The sequence below is a fragment of the Micropterus salmoides genome, unplaced genomic scaffold (assembly GCF_014851395.1).
Source record: "Micropterus salmoides isolate LMB-PRFRI ecotype aquatic unplaced genomic scaffold, ASM1485139v1 Ms_hic_scaffold_3, whole genome shotgun sequence".
In the NCBI taxonomy this organism is placed as follows: Eukaryota; Metazoa; Chordata; class Actinopteri; order Centrarchiformes; family Centrarchidae; genus Micropterus; species Micropterus salmoides.
In genome coordinates, this window is record NW_024042261.1 from 22655607 (window position 1) to 22672274 (window position 16668).

Below are 16668 nucleotides of genomic sequence, written 5' to 3' on the forward strand. Positions count from 1 at the left end.
GCTAGACGCAGTGTGGACGTTGTAGACTATGATGCTACTACTCAACTAAACAAAAGACCTGAAATATCAACTTGTCATGTGTTGATTTGCAAATATTCCTCCTAAACTCTGTGTGTGTAGGTGTGAGAGAGTGTGTGTTTGTGTGTGTTTGGGCAGTGAGCCACCTTCCTTATCTCTGCCAAGGCGCCGGCACGTCCAGTGTCTGCCTGGCTGAAGCTGCCCCAACCCAACAGCATGTGGGAGGTGTTGGTCAACAAAACAAACAACACCCCCATTCTGTCCCCTGTCTTGCACCTTGCCTCTCCCCATTAACATAACTGGCAAGCCTGCTTTCTAATAATTCTGGTTGAAATCATCACATTAGGCCTGATAGCATTATCCTTCTACTTGACTGGCCCAGTGCCAGCATAAAGAGGGGACACGGGGAGATCCAGACAAGGTTAATAAAGGCAGATGGGCCGCTGTCTGACTCTTTTACGGTTTGCTTAGGTACGATTTTTCTGATACTCAGGCAGGAACTCAATCCCCTCTTTCATGGAGCTCCTCTTAACTGAAAGGGTCAAATGTTTTAAAACAGACTCAGTTATTCCTTTCTGTGCAGTCAAACTATCTGTGTCTTGTCTGTGTAACAGTATAACAAACAATTACTTAAAATGCTGTAGATAAGAAAACACAAATACAGGTGCATCTGCTGCAGCAGAGTGGTGACAGTTTGATTATGTATAAGTTAATAACCATCATACATCATGCAGCATTGACAGATAAACATAATAGTCAGGGCAGGAGGGAAAAGCACACTATAGCTGTCAGGGTGAGAGACAGGTATTGCCAGGGGAAATAATATGCATAGTTTGGAACAGCACCATGAAAAAGCATAAACTTAAGGATTATAGTTATCGCATCTGTCCTTAAGATGAAATGTGAAATATTGAGTCCTGGCATTTATAAAAAACAGGGTTTTAAGAGCAAGCTGTATTAAAATATCACTATCAGCTACCGTATGTAAAAATGATGGCATTCAGAATAATCTGTGCTACTCACTCATAATAGGACACACTTGTATGAATGTAAAGGTTTGAGTAGGAAGTCAGGTGTATTTCTTTCATTACATAGACTGATCGGGAGAGAGGAAGGAGCAGGAGAGAGGAACTGAGAAAAAGAGTACTGTTGTATTCAGTTTAGTTGGACAAAAGCATTGCTCGATTGTGTGTCTATGTGTGTATAGACGAGCATCTACCGACCACAAAACCCCAAGTGCATAGAGCTTGAGTGAACAAGCCAGTTATTGTACAGATGATTTAATGTTAACATTATAGTCACTAAAGGATGATCTGTTTTCGGTCATGACTTGCCTTTTGCAAAATCAAAGTGATGGTTTGTAATTAAACTGGGATCGTAACATGAAGCATGTACATATACAGTACATTTATGGCCTGTACAGTTGCACAGTGTGACAGGATACTTTACTGGCACAGAAAAAAAACATACTGCTTCTTTAAACAAAGTTGGCAGAAGAAATTGAGAATGCATTTTTACTTATATAACTCATCCATTTACATTCCCTTTCCCACATTAACTTTATTTTGTGCATTTGTCCCATCAGTGGCTTCACCAATATAGTCTTATTTTTCCACCAATTTCTCGGAGTTATCACACACACTGCAATATCTGTCAGAACACATCAGTGTAAAAAATGGAAACTTAAGCTGTTTTGTGACTCATATGAAAGAGGCTATCTTTATAAATATTCTGAAATGTATATTTACCCAGCTTTTTACCATAAAAGCAAACACGACCACAGCCAGATTCATCGCCTTGATCCACACCTCTATCACTCAGCTATTCAAGGTTTCTGCTGTTGATGTTTACCATTGATCCCTTTTTCCCAATCCATTACTCACATACAACCCATATTTTTTACCTGGGAGATCAACCACAGATTTTTCTGCTGGTGACGGCACAGCTCCACTGGAGCATTTGCAGATGCTGTTGATGGATGGGAGTGTACTGGGTAATCATTTTGCCCAAACAGATTTTCCCCAGCCAGTCTTGGTTTTGATTGCAATGTCTTTTCTCTACCTGCCTCACTAAACCCCTGGTCAACGGTTTTCAAAGTGGGGTCCAGGAAATGTCAGATCTCCATCAGAAGGTTCTTTGTTCTCTGTTTCAATATTTAGCCATTGTTACAATAGCTATACAATAGAGAATGTCTGGGATGGTTTTTGTCATGATGGGTTGTATATCTATCATCACCAAAAAAATTGGTCTAATGCTGTTTGATTTGTGGACATGAAGCATTGGAAATCTCAGCTATAATATGACCAACCCCTGAGCAATTGATACAGTACACAGCATGAGGAGCACCAGTAGCTCTGCCACCCATTCATTAACAGACAGTACTCGAAGCTGCTCAAAGCCTCTCGTCACTTACATTTCATTACTGACTTTCAGTCTTTGTAATCCGAGTAAATGTGTTCAATCTAGAAGAAATTGTAAAGTATTTGAAACAGTGTTCCCCGGCGTGAAACTAACTGAGGCAAAGAGATGTCTGGGGAGACTTTCATAGATTGTGCAGGGTGGTTCAGGGCATAGATTGAAACAGCTGGAGGTGCATGTAGAGTGTTTTCACTAAACGAAACCGCACAACAGCAAGACTGCTTGAAATCCCTGCACCCACTTAGGCAATACTGAAGTGACACGTATAGATAAACACCACCCACAAATCCCCGCTGACATATTATAGTCATTTTGTGAGACAAGACAGTAAGACAGTTTATTCCATAAAGAATCACAACCTCAAATATGTATCTAATATCTATAAATTACAGACATAATCTGTAAAACCAATAATAGCAGCAACTTCTGTTTAAACCAAATGTATTTTCTATAAAAATATGCTTGTTTGCACCTTCAAAGAGGCAGCGCTAATACTTAATGTTATCCTCTGGCACCTTGACACTTCTGCTAGCAGAAAAATGTGGATTGTTTGCACCAAAAGATGTCACTTGAGCAAGTGTTATCACGGATCCCTTCGGCAGGATCCAGCTCGAGTTACATCACTGCCATAAAGACAACTGTAACATTTGGCAGAAGTAGTGCCCTACTGAGATCAGGAAGAGCTTTGTGCTCAGCAATAACAGATATATTTTGGCCAGAGAAAATCAATGTGTGAGTCACTTCAGAATTACCACACTGTTTATTCTTAAATTCTTTTGAACCAATCACATGAACTTTATGTGATATTGTCTGAATACATACATGTGATTACTTTGAAGACCGATAATACCATCGTCAGATGTGTAAGACTGGGAGTCACATTACCTGCCTTAGGCCATCCTTGCTGTTCTGCATGATCCTCAGGGCGTAGTTAGACCGCTGGCCTTTGCTGTTGAATTCAATGTGGCCTGTTAGACCATCCAATTCTACCTATCCAACACAGAGACAGCAACACGTTAAAAGACCTCATCAACAAACCCTGCCTGCTTCCCTATTGTAGATATGACATTAGCACTACTGGCTCAGTATAATACTTTTGAAAAATGTCAAATTTAGAAGAATAATATGAAGAGAAAAAGCTGTAATATCTTCAATTTACAGAAAAATAGAAGAGCCATCAGTCATGTCTTCTTCATCTGAGAGAGAAAGACAAATAGCCTGATGTCGAACACACGTCACATTTAAGCATTTTGATAGTCCAATCACTTACAGCCATTTCTCCCTAATAGGAAAACACATTTTATTCACTGACAGCTCATCTTTATCTCTCCTTCTCCATTGTCTCTCAGAATAATGTAGACACGAGATAAACTGACCTAGTGGATAGGCAGTATATCTTTAAGGAAGATGAGAGCACAGGCTATACACATTATCATCTGCTGTCAGTGAAAATATCTAGGCTTTAAAATAACCAATTAACATGTAGAAAGCGGATCAAAAATGAAGAACTCAACAAGTTTTGCTATCGGATATTATCTTATGAATGTTCCTGACCCTCTTGTTGTTGTAAGTAAGAGAGTCAGACAATAATACAAATAAACACAAAAACTGAGAAAACTTACATTTTGGGAAACATGCGAGTCAGATGTGAAGATCGTTACCACGGTCGTGTATGTGTGGTAAATATGAAGCAACTGGTTGGCTTATCTTAGCATAAAGACTGGAAACTGGGGAAATGGTTAGTCTGGCGCTGTATAAAAGGTAACAAAATCCGCCTACCAGCAACTCTAATGACTCGTTCAGACTACATTACTTTCTACGTCGGCTGATCGCCATGTTGTTCAGACTACACAACTTGCCGTCTTGTGACGGGATCTTGAAGTCGTTGTGGCGTTCACACTATGTGACTGATCGGTGACAGGGAGTCACAGGGCTAAGCCACCTGACGGCTGGTCTCCACACCACGTTGTGTCAATAAAACACACGTGAAATGTGAAAGGGGAAATGACATGAATCTACCAACAAAACAGCTGTTGCTTGTTATTATAAAGATAGCAATTATAAACACAAAGAATATGGATGAAAGAATGGATTATCACATGCAGGTAGCAGGGATTGTCTGAGCTACAGAGAGAGCTGGAGGTGAGTAAAAAGTGTTTTGCAGTGAAAAAGTACTAGATGCCTGCTCTGCCAGCTGCCTGCTCTCATTGGCTGGATATGGATGTCGAGTCGGCTGACTCCTCCAGATATTTGGCACGCTAGATATCTGGCTGGCGTCTGCGATGTGTCAGAAATGTGTCAGGGAGATGTTTTTGATGCATCGTTGAGTAGTTCAAACATAACGACTGGCGGCCACCAATTGATGCTGATTTACCCCTGATCACTGCCTGACGGTCACCGAGCTTGCGGACTTGAAGCGCACTAATTAACATGTTACAGGACCTTTGTCACTGGGCCTGGCCAAGAAAACCATTTTTACACAGATTAAACAAACAATAGATAACATGTTAATTTGTTAGCTTTAGAAGTACTTAGCCAGCTGTTTGATAGTGTTTCCAGTCTTTTTTGCATAGCTAAGCTCAGCTAACTGGTTGCTGAATGTAGTCATATTTAGCATACATATATATTTCATGTTTTTCTGTGATTTTGTTTATTTTGTTTCTGACATTCCAACTTTGAACAGCAAGTCAGATAGTGAAACTTGGAGATGTTCATTACTGCTTCACATTCAACATGTTAATTGGGTATATTAGAGCCTAGATATTTTCACTTACAGCAGATAATAATGTGAGATATAACATAGTAATTAATGAGCTTTAGAGGTGCTGGTAGGCGTAATTTGTAACCTTTAGACAGAACCAGGCTAGTTGTTTCCTCCCTTTCCCAGTCTTTATTCCAAGCTAAGCTAAATTTCAGCTGGCTGCAGCTTCATATTAACCTTACAGACATAAGAGTGGTATCGATGTTCTCATCTAACTCAAGAAAGCAAATAAGCCTATTTTCCAAAGTATTCCTTTAAGGGAAGTAGTGGTCAGTCCTGTCTTCTGTTTTCATCATGTCCAGCAGAGGCAATCTTACCATCCTCAGGTAATTCATGAGGCTGGTGCCGTGCTCCCAGATCTTGGAGGACTTGCAGGAGAGCTGAGTGGCGCCAACATTCTGGCTACGGTTCAACTCCTGGACTGCCGCCACCACCGCATATACCGCATCAAAGAGCAGAGCTGAGGAGAGCTGCAGAGGGAGAGGGAGGGGAAGAAGGTGAATACATTATGCATTCACACACTCACACAAAGCTGCAAAAACTCAAAGCACACAAACTGCAAGTGTAACATGTCAGTGGTAAGCGGTCAGTGAGGGGTTAACCCATCCCTGGAGTGGCAGTGAAATTATTCCATTAGATCATTAGAAAGACTCTGATCTGCTGACAGCGTTGAAACCATCTCTCTCTCTCTCCGTCTCTTGGAGAGACTCTGTCCTTCCTACTCTTATCCCCAATGAAGCTGGCACATCCTGACCATTCCAATTACCGCCTGCCTCTCTCAGCGAGGGCCAGAAAACAGTGGGAGAGGCAGCCTTTCCTCTCATCTCCCCTGTACAAACAGCCTCATCGTCACTACCACTGCATCCTGCTATGTGTATTTGATTAAAATGCATGACGCCTTGCATTAGAGGCTAGGGGAGAGTCTAGGCTTCACTGCTATACATCTGTGTAATGGAACTAGAGATGAAATGGCCCTGATGTTTGGTGGATATTGATACAGGGCTAAGAGATATTGTGTTGCATACTAAATTTTGGAGACCAAACAGAACTATAATAGGCCATTAAACTGCAAAACTGTGATGTATTGCAACCCATAATTGGTGGATTGAACATTAAGCAATATGGTGTACACAAACTGTGGAGACATTACAACCTGGAGTCGAGGTTTGACATATGGGAATGATGTCTTGGTGGTGGGAACAGATAAAGTCAAATTGTTAGGTCAGCAATAAAATGTGAATGTCAAAATATTACAGCAGTACTTCTGATTATATTCCACTCGTATCGTATAATATCTACACCGTGAAGCTAATAACTTTGTGGCATTTACTCGTCTTCGTTTCACTCTGGAAGTCTTTTCTTTCTTGCTATCCTTTTCTTTGCGCGCATTAGAAACGATTGAACATTAGCAAATGACAGTGCCAGACTAAAAAAAGTACACGTTACTGTCTCACAATCTAAATCTGTGAATATTCAAGGGAGGGTTTGTGGTCGTCAAGTTTACCTCGTAAATGCTATTTTTACAGTTTTTCATAAAGATACTGTGTGCCAACATGAGCTGCTTTCACTGTTTCAGGCCTGTTGTCTCTGAAACCTTTCAGCTTTTGGATTTGTTTGATGTTCTCTAACACAAATACAGATAAAGATAAGGACTATCTGTGCGTCTGTGTGGTTCCTTTGCTTGATGCTAATTTGAGAATATAAATATTGTCACACAATTGGAAGATATTTAAAGGCAGCATAATTTGCCCTTCATTAATGTGTCTCCCATAAAACCATCTTCAGCTATAAACCTACCCACCTATAACTCAGCTGCCTGCATTTTCTCAGATGAACTTTTATGATCAGTTGGCAAGATGCAACTTGTTTATCTTTTAATGCATTAAATGTCCCAGCTCTACACATGTAAAAAGGGCACTTGGATTCATTTTTGTATGCATGAGCACCATAGTTGCATTTCCTCCAGATCTAATTATTGTAAATGAAAAGAGCATATTATCTATGTGCATGTCTAAATGCGTTAATCACTTTCTTCATTCTCTCTGCTTATTAGCTAATTAGTCACATGTCCACAATTGCCACAGGCTCAGAAGTATCTGAGTGACCTGCTGCGAACAGAACACAACATGTTTTCATGCTGTGTTCAAACTATTCTTAACCTGTTTCACCGCCCTGCTTGTGTGGAGCAGGAGGGGGTGACAGCTTCATGTTTGGGCTCATTTGTTTCATTATTTGTAACTTTCTCTTAACTTCAAACAGAGCTCTCTCTGTTTGAAATTAAGATTATTTCATTAATTTACTTTACTGCATTTCTAGTTTCTAACAGAGATTTTTGTTTTTGTTGCGCCCAGATTAGTCACAACATGTTTTAATAAATAAGACAATAACATTTCTACTTTACTTAATATTTATGTGTATAAAACATGTTAAAATTTTACCTTTTGACAGTTTTATTCCATTATTGTCATTAATAGATTATTTTTTTATACAATATAAAGATAAGTACAATTATACTGTAAGCTTGGTTAGTTTCAAAACTAATAAATGATGGAAAACAACAATTTAATGTGGTACTAGGGAAGAGAAAGTTAATACTGCTATCAATTGATGTAAGAAGTACTGTAAGCTTTTCTTAACTGGTGTCTTTCAATCTAATAGCTGGCAAAGGTCCTCTTGTTACTCTCAGATGCTGTTTTTATGAGTGACACTTCTGGCCCGGTGAGAGAGCTTAGCCCTGAGAGGGATTACAGGGGAGTCAGATAAAACTCATAACTGTAGGTCCCATAAACAAGAGGTCACTACAAATAGGTGACACTCATGTTTTGTATTTGCTGAATCTGATGTAGAAAATTCTGATAAGCCATATCTCATAAAATAAATATGTGTGTTATGCTGCAACTACAAAATGTTTAAGCAAGAGTGGCAATTTATCTGTCTAGTAGGCTACGGTTGGCTCCAAAAAAAATAAAAACTGTTGAGCCAGCATGAGACAAATGATTTTTCTCCTTATTCAAGTTTCCTAACAACAAACCTGCAACAGTCTTCAGTCATTCATATGTAATCAGTAGCTTGGTGATTTGAGGCTGTTTTGAAGAGACTCATTTAAATATGCAGAGCACAGTGTGTTAAATGTTGAGCTACAAAACAATGTTTAGATTAGAACAGTGGTTGATTTAAGGGGGATTGCTGTGAACGTAGGACGCTCTTTTGCTTTGCATTTCCTCTGAAGCAAATTTAACAAGGAAGATGCCATTATAAATGTAATAAGGAGGGTGCCATACGCTGCTAATGAGCTGTCTGGGAAACAACAACTGCCTAGAGCAACACCTGCAATTACAAGAACTAACTGGATAAATGTCATCCCTGCATATTTCAGAGGCATTTTTATGTCTAAGTGAGTTCACTGTTTTAGTTGGTGAGTTTGAGATACAGCAGTAAACTGGAAGAGTAATGTCTCGGAAGACCCCGTTTGGACTTGGAAAGGAAATAAATAAAAAGGGTTCTTCATCCATTACTCTCACATGAGTAACCTTGGTATTCACTGTGTGTGATAGTGTGTACTAACTGGGGTGCCAGCGAAGGGTGCATGGTCACAGTTCTCTTGCCAGGAGCGGTTGAGGCTTAGCACAAAATCCTGGAAGAAGGGATGAGTTTTGTTGAAGACTGAAAAACCAACTATGTTGACTCGCTGGTCCACCACGTCGTCCAGTCGGAGTAAAGTGAATTCCTGCAGGGCAAAATGAGAGAGAGAGAGAGAGAGAGAGACAGAAAGACACAAAGGGATTATTTGGGTGAATGCAGCTGATGTAGATGGTAGCTGTCATATTCTGCCATGATCCATACCATAATACCATACCATTATCTACTTCAAATAAAACCAAATGATATGTTGAATTATTGCATGTATTCATGTATTCATCAAACATGTTTACATCTGATTTAATGTGTCTCACTTCATTGCCTCATATTCATTGACTGCCATTATTCCGGTTGATTGACATGAGAAAGATGCAGCAATTTTTTCATTCTAACCATGTAGCTATGCATCACTGCACAAAACCATGTATTTTGCACCAGCCATATACATTTCCTGACATACAGGTCACTGTCTGAATACTGGCTTGCAATGCTAAGGGGCTAAAATTAGAGTGAGACAGACAGAAAGAGCCTTAGACAGACTGGAGACGGGGAGACACTGAGACTGATGGATAATTGAGAAAGTGAGATAGAAATCCATGGCATATTGAAATGCTCGAGGTTGGGAGAAGAGGAAAATAAAGGTATTTGTTATTTGGCTCTTTTTTGCTCGAGGGACAAGCAGGTTTTCCTCCGCCTCGGGAACAACAGACTAGGGACAGGCGGAGATAAAGGTGAGGAAGAGTAACAAGGAGAAGAGGCGGGGTTGTCTCCTGAAGGTTAATAGAGGTGTCAGAACCTAGCCCCCCCCCTCGGGTGGCAGCCGGTCCTGACATCAAGCTTATGACAGCCTGACCAAGCCCAGTCTACCTGTCTGTCACCAAGGCCAGGAGGGGTTGGGAGGGATGGTGAGTGGAAGTGGGGTGTGGTGTGGGAGGAAAGAGGTGGCAGGTGACAATGAGATGTTGAAAGATGTGCATGTATATTGGTCACAGTGGTCAGCAGGTTGAAAAGACAAGTTGAAGAGAAGTTATAAGTGTATATAGATCAGTGGAAAACAATGATCAAAGCTGCTAACCGCTATATTTCCTTTAGAGCACCTGCCATGTCGGAACCCACCTCATGTGTGGGTTCCTACATGTGTGGGGCAAAAACGCATATTTTAGTCAGCCAAAGGGAAAACTTGCATGGCTCTCAGAGATATCAAAGCTTACAAAGTCATGCCACATCAGAAAGATGAAAAAAGAAAAATGGCCTTTTTCATCTATAAGAGAAAAATGGATGAGAGGGGATTAGGTAAATCAGATAATGGACGCTCAGACAAAAAGAGTGAATAGGTCAGTGAATTAAATAACTGATAAGTAGGTGGGTGGAAAAAGCTCTCAGACCAAGAGGAGACTGAGCATGACTCACTCCGCTGTGAGGATACCAGTGGGGCACTGCACTGATACAGACTCGGAGCGGAGCAGGGGAAGGAGTGGATATTGACTTTGAGTGGGAGGCCTATTATCCCCAGTGCCAACCTCCCAGAAACCTGGAAATCACAAATGTTTAGCTCGGCTAGCAGGACACCTCTACTGCATGTTAAAAAACAAGCAACTCTGGTAAACTCTGCTAAGAAAGATATTCCAGGTAAGTGTGGAGAAGGCCTGCACAGGGCTCAAGATGAGCTATTAGGACATCACGAGATAGGTGATAGGGAGAGTCTGGGGAAGGGAGTTGGGAAGGTGCTAAAGGTACAAATTTTGCTACCCATTTATTTCTACTAAGAAATGGTGAGATGCATTTGCTTCCAGTCACAAACTGAGCCCACCTCTTTCACTTTGCGGAGAGTTAAAGCTTAACTTTGACATACAAAATCACACTGTTCAGCCAGTTTAAGAGAAGGGTAACACTGACCCCTCGTTCAAGAAATATTGCTGGTTTATATCTTTGATTTTATAACTGTATGGCAAAATATTACAAGCAGCATAGATGAAGGATATCCGGTCTGACTGGACTTGTATTCATCCAATGCTCCGATACTGTTTTCAGATTGGACTGCACTGCAACCAGAACTAGGTCTGTGCCTGAGCCTGCAGCTAGGTTTGTGCTTAAACCCAATTTCCCCAAGCATGTTTTGAAACCATAAAAGAAATGTAAGCAAAACTAGCTGACAAACAATGTCAGGTAAAAGGAAGAAGAAGTTTTGCGACTGACAGAGATATTATTTCAGAGTAGTCAGAAAAATAACTGAAAGGCTCCTAGCTGCTCTTGAACTTCAGGAGACAATTTTGTTAATGACTAGGATAATAGTCTAATGATCTTGTTAGAGAAGAGGCCGTCTGTTCTTTGTAACTTTGAGAGGTTTAGAAAAAGAGGAGAACTAAGACAAGGATTTCATGTCCCTCAGCAAAGCTTGAGGACCACTTCGATGTCAATCTACAATATAATTTTTTTAAAATGATTTTATCATAAACCAAAGTTTAAATCCATAATATTATTGACTCATGTGCATTTCATAAAAACTCTAGTCCTCTTGTAGCTTTAGCTATCCCTTGTGGGGCCTCATAAGCCTTTTGGGACTGGCCATATAATTACTGGCTAAGTGTACTTTAATAGATCATTAGAGGCAGAGCTGTGCAAACGAGCCTATCATTAAGCATGCCCCTCAAGGGTGCCTGTATGTATGTATGTGCTTACGCACGCTGGCACACGCACAAACACAAACTAGAGAGTGCAAGTGCACACCCACACACAGTAAAATGAAACCCCTGTAATTGAGCAACACATGCACATACTCACTGAAGACCAAGGTCACCAAAATATCCTTAGGCTATGTCTGACGAAAACTAATATGCTGCAATCGTAGGCTTTTGGGGCACAGACACTGACACACATGCACATTCAAATTCAAACACGCACACACAGTTGGACACAAACACAGACTAAAACCCTCCACACGAGTAATTATTCTCTCCTGCATACTAAATAGGTGGTGTGAAACGGGCAGCGCTTAGAAGAGGACAGTTGGTTCCCAGCAGTAGGGGAACGGAAAGGCAGAGTTGGAGGGTAGAAGAAAGCAGTGGAGGAACCAACTGTCACCATTGAAGGGGTGAAAAGGGTGGAGGAGCAGAATGATGATGAGGAGGACAGAGAGAGAGAGAGAGAGAGAGAGAGAGAGAGAGAGAGAGAGAGAGAGAGAGAGAGAGAGAGAGAGAGAAAGGAAGAAGTTGAACCAATGGAGAGAGAAGAAGGTGAGAGATTAGTTGGTGCAACTGAGAGCTTAAAAACCAGTGGGGGAGAAAGAGAGAGCGACAGAGCAAAGATGAGAGGGGGTGGGAGGATGGAAGAGTGCGGGGGAATGACAGGCTGGCCGAGGGCCCCTGACACCGGCTGTCACCTGGAGATCAATCAGCAGCCTGAACTCAAGCCAACCAACCAAAAACTGTTGCTTCACCTCCTCAATTCTTGCCCTTTTCCCTCTGAAATCCTCTGAAAGTCGCTGAAAAAAAAAAAAGTCGTTATCTATTTTTTTTTTAAATTCTGTCTGCGTCTCTTTTATCATTTTTAATCCTTTCTCTTTCATTGATTTCTCTTTCTCGCATAATGGACCTTTCAAGCATGCGCACATGTACACTCACCAACAGAAATGTGGGACCACTTTGTGTTTGTTATGACGTAGTCAGTTTGGGTGGTTTATAAGGAATGATAGTGGAATACCCTGTCATGAACCCACCCCCTACACGCCCTTTAGACATCTACACAAACATCCACAGATACACAAAAATTATTCTGTGCAGTGGTGTAGGCCTCTATAAAGCCACCATCCTAAACAGATATCCAAAAAGGAAGCAAAAACCTCTTTAGATCAACCAGCTTCTGTCAGTTCTTCTCTTTGTCCATTGATTTCATCTTCCTAAACAGGACAGAAATGCTGAGATTATCGCGATTCTCTGAGCTCGAAGGACATCCACCGAATCAGGCTGCATCTCGGCTGCATGCATGGCACACCATCCTGTAACTGAAACTCTGATAACGCTAGCAGAAATGCTGGTTGATAGATAAGCCTTTCAAACGCAAGTTAGACTGTGTAGGGAGTTTTGTAATATGCATGCATTCTGTGCAGGGAACGTGAGAGTGCTGCTTCATACTGTCACTTTTTTCATAATGTGAGTATGAAAAGTCTCTGTATTTCAATGAGTCTGAGTCATCTGAACATTTTGTCTGTTTGAAGAACTTTGTTACAGTGGCATTAAAATTAATGGAGTTTGCTGAAGTTGAGAACCACCAGTCAATGGTGGTGTAAAAGAACACTGCAATAATGTCAAATGAGTCAGACAATTAATTGAAGTTGCACTTTCACTGACTCATGGGCATATTTTGACATAAATTAAAGGAGTATTAATATGTGTCACACAAGTATCATAAGAAGAAGTAGCAATAATTGATATTTAGCCATTTGGAGGCAGCGCAACAAACTGACCCACAACACTTATCACCTTTTAAATTTCTCCAAACAATAAAAGCAGACATAAATAACTTATCCACAAACATTTCTAAATTTAATTTAACACCATTTTATTAATTGGTCAGTAAATATATTTATGTATTTATTTCATCAGTTTTTATTCAGCCTATTGTTAATTTTATAGTACTGAAGGATGCAAGTCTATAGATTGGTTAAGCATAACACATAGTTGTTTATATTTTTCACATAGGCACTACATTTTGATGATAAATGTGTATTAAATAGCCTATATCTCTCTAGTCTCTTATTAAATTAATGCATATGTATCTGACTGTATAGCCTGTCTCAACCTTAAAAAACAAATCATAGCCTACCATAATGTGGACATGTGATTAATTTACATTGTAACAATATTTCTTAACAAATAGGTAGCGTATGAAATCCACAGTAATCAATCAGAAAATATTAATTTACACTGCCTTGGCACACTGTCACACGTCTGACAGGCCACCGTGCATCACAAAGAACGCTGGCCGGCAAATTGTGTGTAGTTTGGCTTGATACTTAGGCTATTAAGTAGGCTATTTGGTTTCTCCCACTCTTGACCTCGTCGGTACTTTTGCATCCACTTCCCTTTCAGAAGGGACGCGGGGGGGGGGGTTCGTGAGCTAACGCCGCCGTTATTTCAGCTCGACTCCCTGACTAGAGACCTGCACTTTTCTGACTCCGATTGGCCCTGAATTTGACGGTATTTATCAAACAAACAAAGGCAGCGAATATTGCCCAGTCTTCACAGAATGCGGGTGGGATGATTGGCATGGGATGCTGCATTAAAGACAACTCGGAAATACGGGACAAACCAAAACGGGACGCTCTATTTAGTTCTCAAATATGGGACGATTCCGTATTTCAAGGGACGAGTGGCAACCCTACTGATGATAGCGTTGAGAAAGACCTAAAACATAAGCTGCGGGCTGCAAAAAACTATACAATAAGATGAAAGATGCTGAAAAGCTTCATAGATTTGAAGGCAACTGCAGAGTTGGGTGACAATACTTTCTCGCTTTGTGGCTAAAAAGGACCACTTTCACATTCCAGTCATTTTGTAGTACTTTGATCCCCTGTTAATATAAAAATGTTGATTAGTGCAGCTTTAAAGAGATGTAGTCAGGAGGCATTTCCTCAGGTTGCTGTGTCCTCAAATGGTAACATTATTATTTTCTGTTCTGTAAAATATGCTACAGATTAGGGCTGACCCCAAATAGTCGAAGATTCGATGCTTCGATGGGTGGAGCCTGATTCGACTGTCAATCTCACAGTCGAAGCTTTGCAGCGAAACAAGGATCATGCCATTTTGGCGATATGGGGGTGCTCAACGTCTGATTTTACATCGATCTACCAGTTTTCTTCCAATAAGTTAATATAGCCTGCAGCCTATTACAATACAAATTTCAATGTTTGATGCACCAGTGTTGTGCAGAGTTTTCCGCACCTTGTGGGACTATCATCACCGTTGATGAACCACACAAAGAATATTTTATCGTTTTTAAAATTTGGTAGGCGAGAGAGAGAGACACACTTTACACTTTAATTACTTTATGCTTTAATTACTTGTTTAATGCAATGTACGGGGTTGATTGTTCTTATGTAGTTTGTATGATGCTTTGGCAATATTGTTGTTACACATTCATGCCAACAAAACTAATTTGAGAGAGAGAGAGAGAGAGAGAGAGAGAGAGAGAGAGAGAGAGAGAGAGAGAGAGAGAGAGAGAGAGAGAGAGAGAGAGAGGTCAACAGTAAGCCAAACTTCGGCTAGCAATCGCCGTGCACAAAAACACACATGATTCGACTTGATGATTCTGATTCGACTATGTAAATCCTTAGTCGATGACAGCCCTACTACAGATAAAGATAGAACCGTTTGTGGTTACAATCATAATTGACAATTTGAAAAAAGAATGAAAAATCATCTCCACTCTTTATCTGAAGTGGAAGCCATATGAAAGAACCGGCAGACTCCAGTAGACATGATTGAGTAACATTTCTGTAAATTGCATATTGATTTTCCTAATGATAAAGAAATAATTAATAACGCTCCTCCTGTTATACTGAAGGGAAGGGTATAACAGGCTAAATCTTTATGCCTCAGTCCGGTCTTCCATCTGTAATGAAATCCAGTTCTAGTGGCACACTGATTATTCTCTATTAACTTGAATGCTCATGCAGTGTTTTGGCAATAAGTCATTTCATGCTTGTATCAATTGGCACGTAAATTCAGGCTGAGCTCTAAAGCCTCCTGCAGCTTCTTAATTACGATGTTCTCAGCGAGCGTGGGATGGGAGGAAAGGAGAAGAGAGGGAGCATTACTAAATGTCAAGCCTACAGACTTATTATCAACCTGGGATGTAATAGCAAAATTGAATAAATGATTTACTGAATTTTCTGTTCATGAAATTTAACACAATAGTATATGCAGCTGGACATGAAAACTATAATTACAGCTCCTCTGTTTTTTTTCTCGCTGTGGTCATACGGTTGCTGTCTGGATATATCACGAGGACTCTACGTGCATGAACCCAAGGCATCCCTCTTGCTTAGGTCACCAACGTCATTCCCGGTGGCCAGCTAGCTTCACTCACTAAGAGATGACCATGATATTAACATCCCATATATCTTGACACAGCATGCTGGGGTTGATGCATTAGCTTTGTTAGAATGCATTTAATAGCCGCATACATCAAAACAATCTGGCAGCATTCCTGCAGAGTGTTGGAAACAAATGACCAATTTTACTTCATTATTCATAGAATTACGTCTGACCTGCAACAGTAACAGCCTATTTGTGAGGCAGAGACCTTATGCCCAGAATAATTCTTAGGCTGGTGGAGGCCAAAGATACCATGAATATTGCAGACACTGGCATATGCTTGGAATCTGAAAGTCTATCTTTTCCAGTAAGCCATTCATTCAAATCCCCGCAGACTTTTGCGAACAGCATTTGCCACATAAAGCAAAAGAAATTCTAAGGGAGAAAAGCCTTTAAAGTATAAAAAAAAAATAAAAAAACTTCTTCAAATTTCTTAGAGAAGCTTCTTTTAATTGAAACGCTTTGCATCCATGGAGCAGATTATTTTGTTTGGAAACAGTAAACGGTTTCTAGCCCTTTAAGGCTGCAGAGTCGGCAATGGGCTGGAGGAGTGGGTGGTTGAAATACTGAGGGAGAAGCAGCAGATAATGGTGTTAAGACTCCATCAAAACTCTTCTTCTCAGTGAAGCTCTGAGTTTCACATCGATCACCAGTTTCTCATCTAGACCAAGTAACCCCTCAGTTTTGAGACTAGATGTTTTCTCTGCGATAGAGGGGCCACAGCAGGAAGAGAATACA

The 16668-nt window shown here is 40.5% G+C and overlaps 1 protein-coding gene across 3 annotated transcripts in view; it reads right to left on the bottom strand.

Moving 5' to 3' along the window:
- The window catches only part of grik4 (glutamate receptor, ionotropic, kainate 4), a 178877-nt gene that overhangs the window by 48141 nt on the left and 114068 nt on the right, over positions 1 to 16668 (bottom strand). For all 3 annotated transcript variants that reach the window (XR_005440616.1, XM_038693892.1, XM_038693893.1), the window contains 3 exons: positions 8763 to 8924; positions 5515 to 5667; positions 3322 to 3426 (listed from right to left, as the gene is read on the bottom strand). Coding sequence is in view for 2 of the 3 variants with exons in the window: in XM_038693892.1 (XP_038549820.1) it covers positions 3322 to 3426; positions 5515 to 5667; positions 8763 to 8924 (420 nt within the window). In the remaining variant the exon portion in view is untranslated. The remainder of the gene's footprint in view (positions 1 to 3321; positions 3427 to 5514; positions 5668 to 8762; positions 8925 to 16668) is intronic.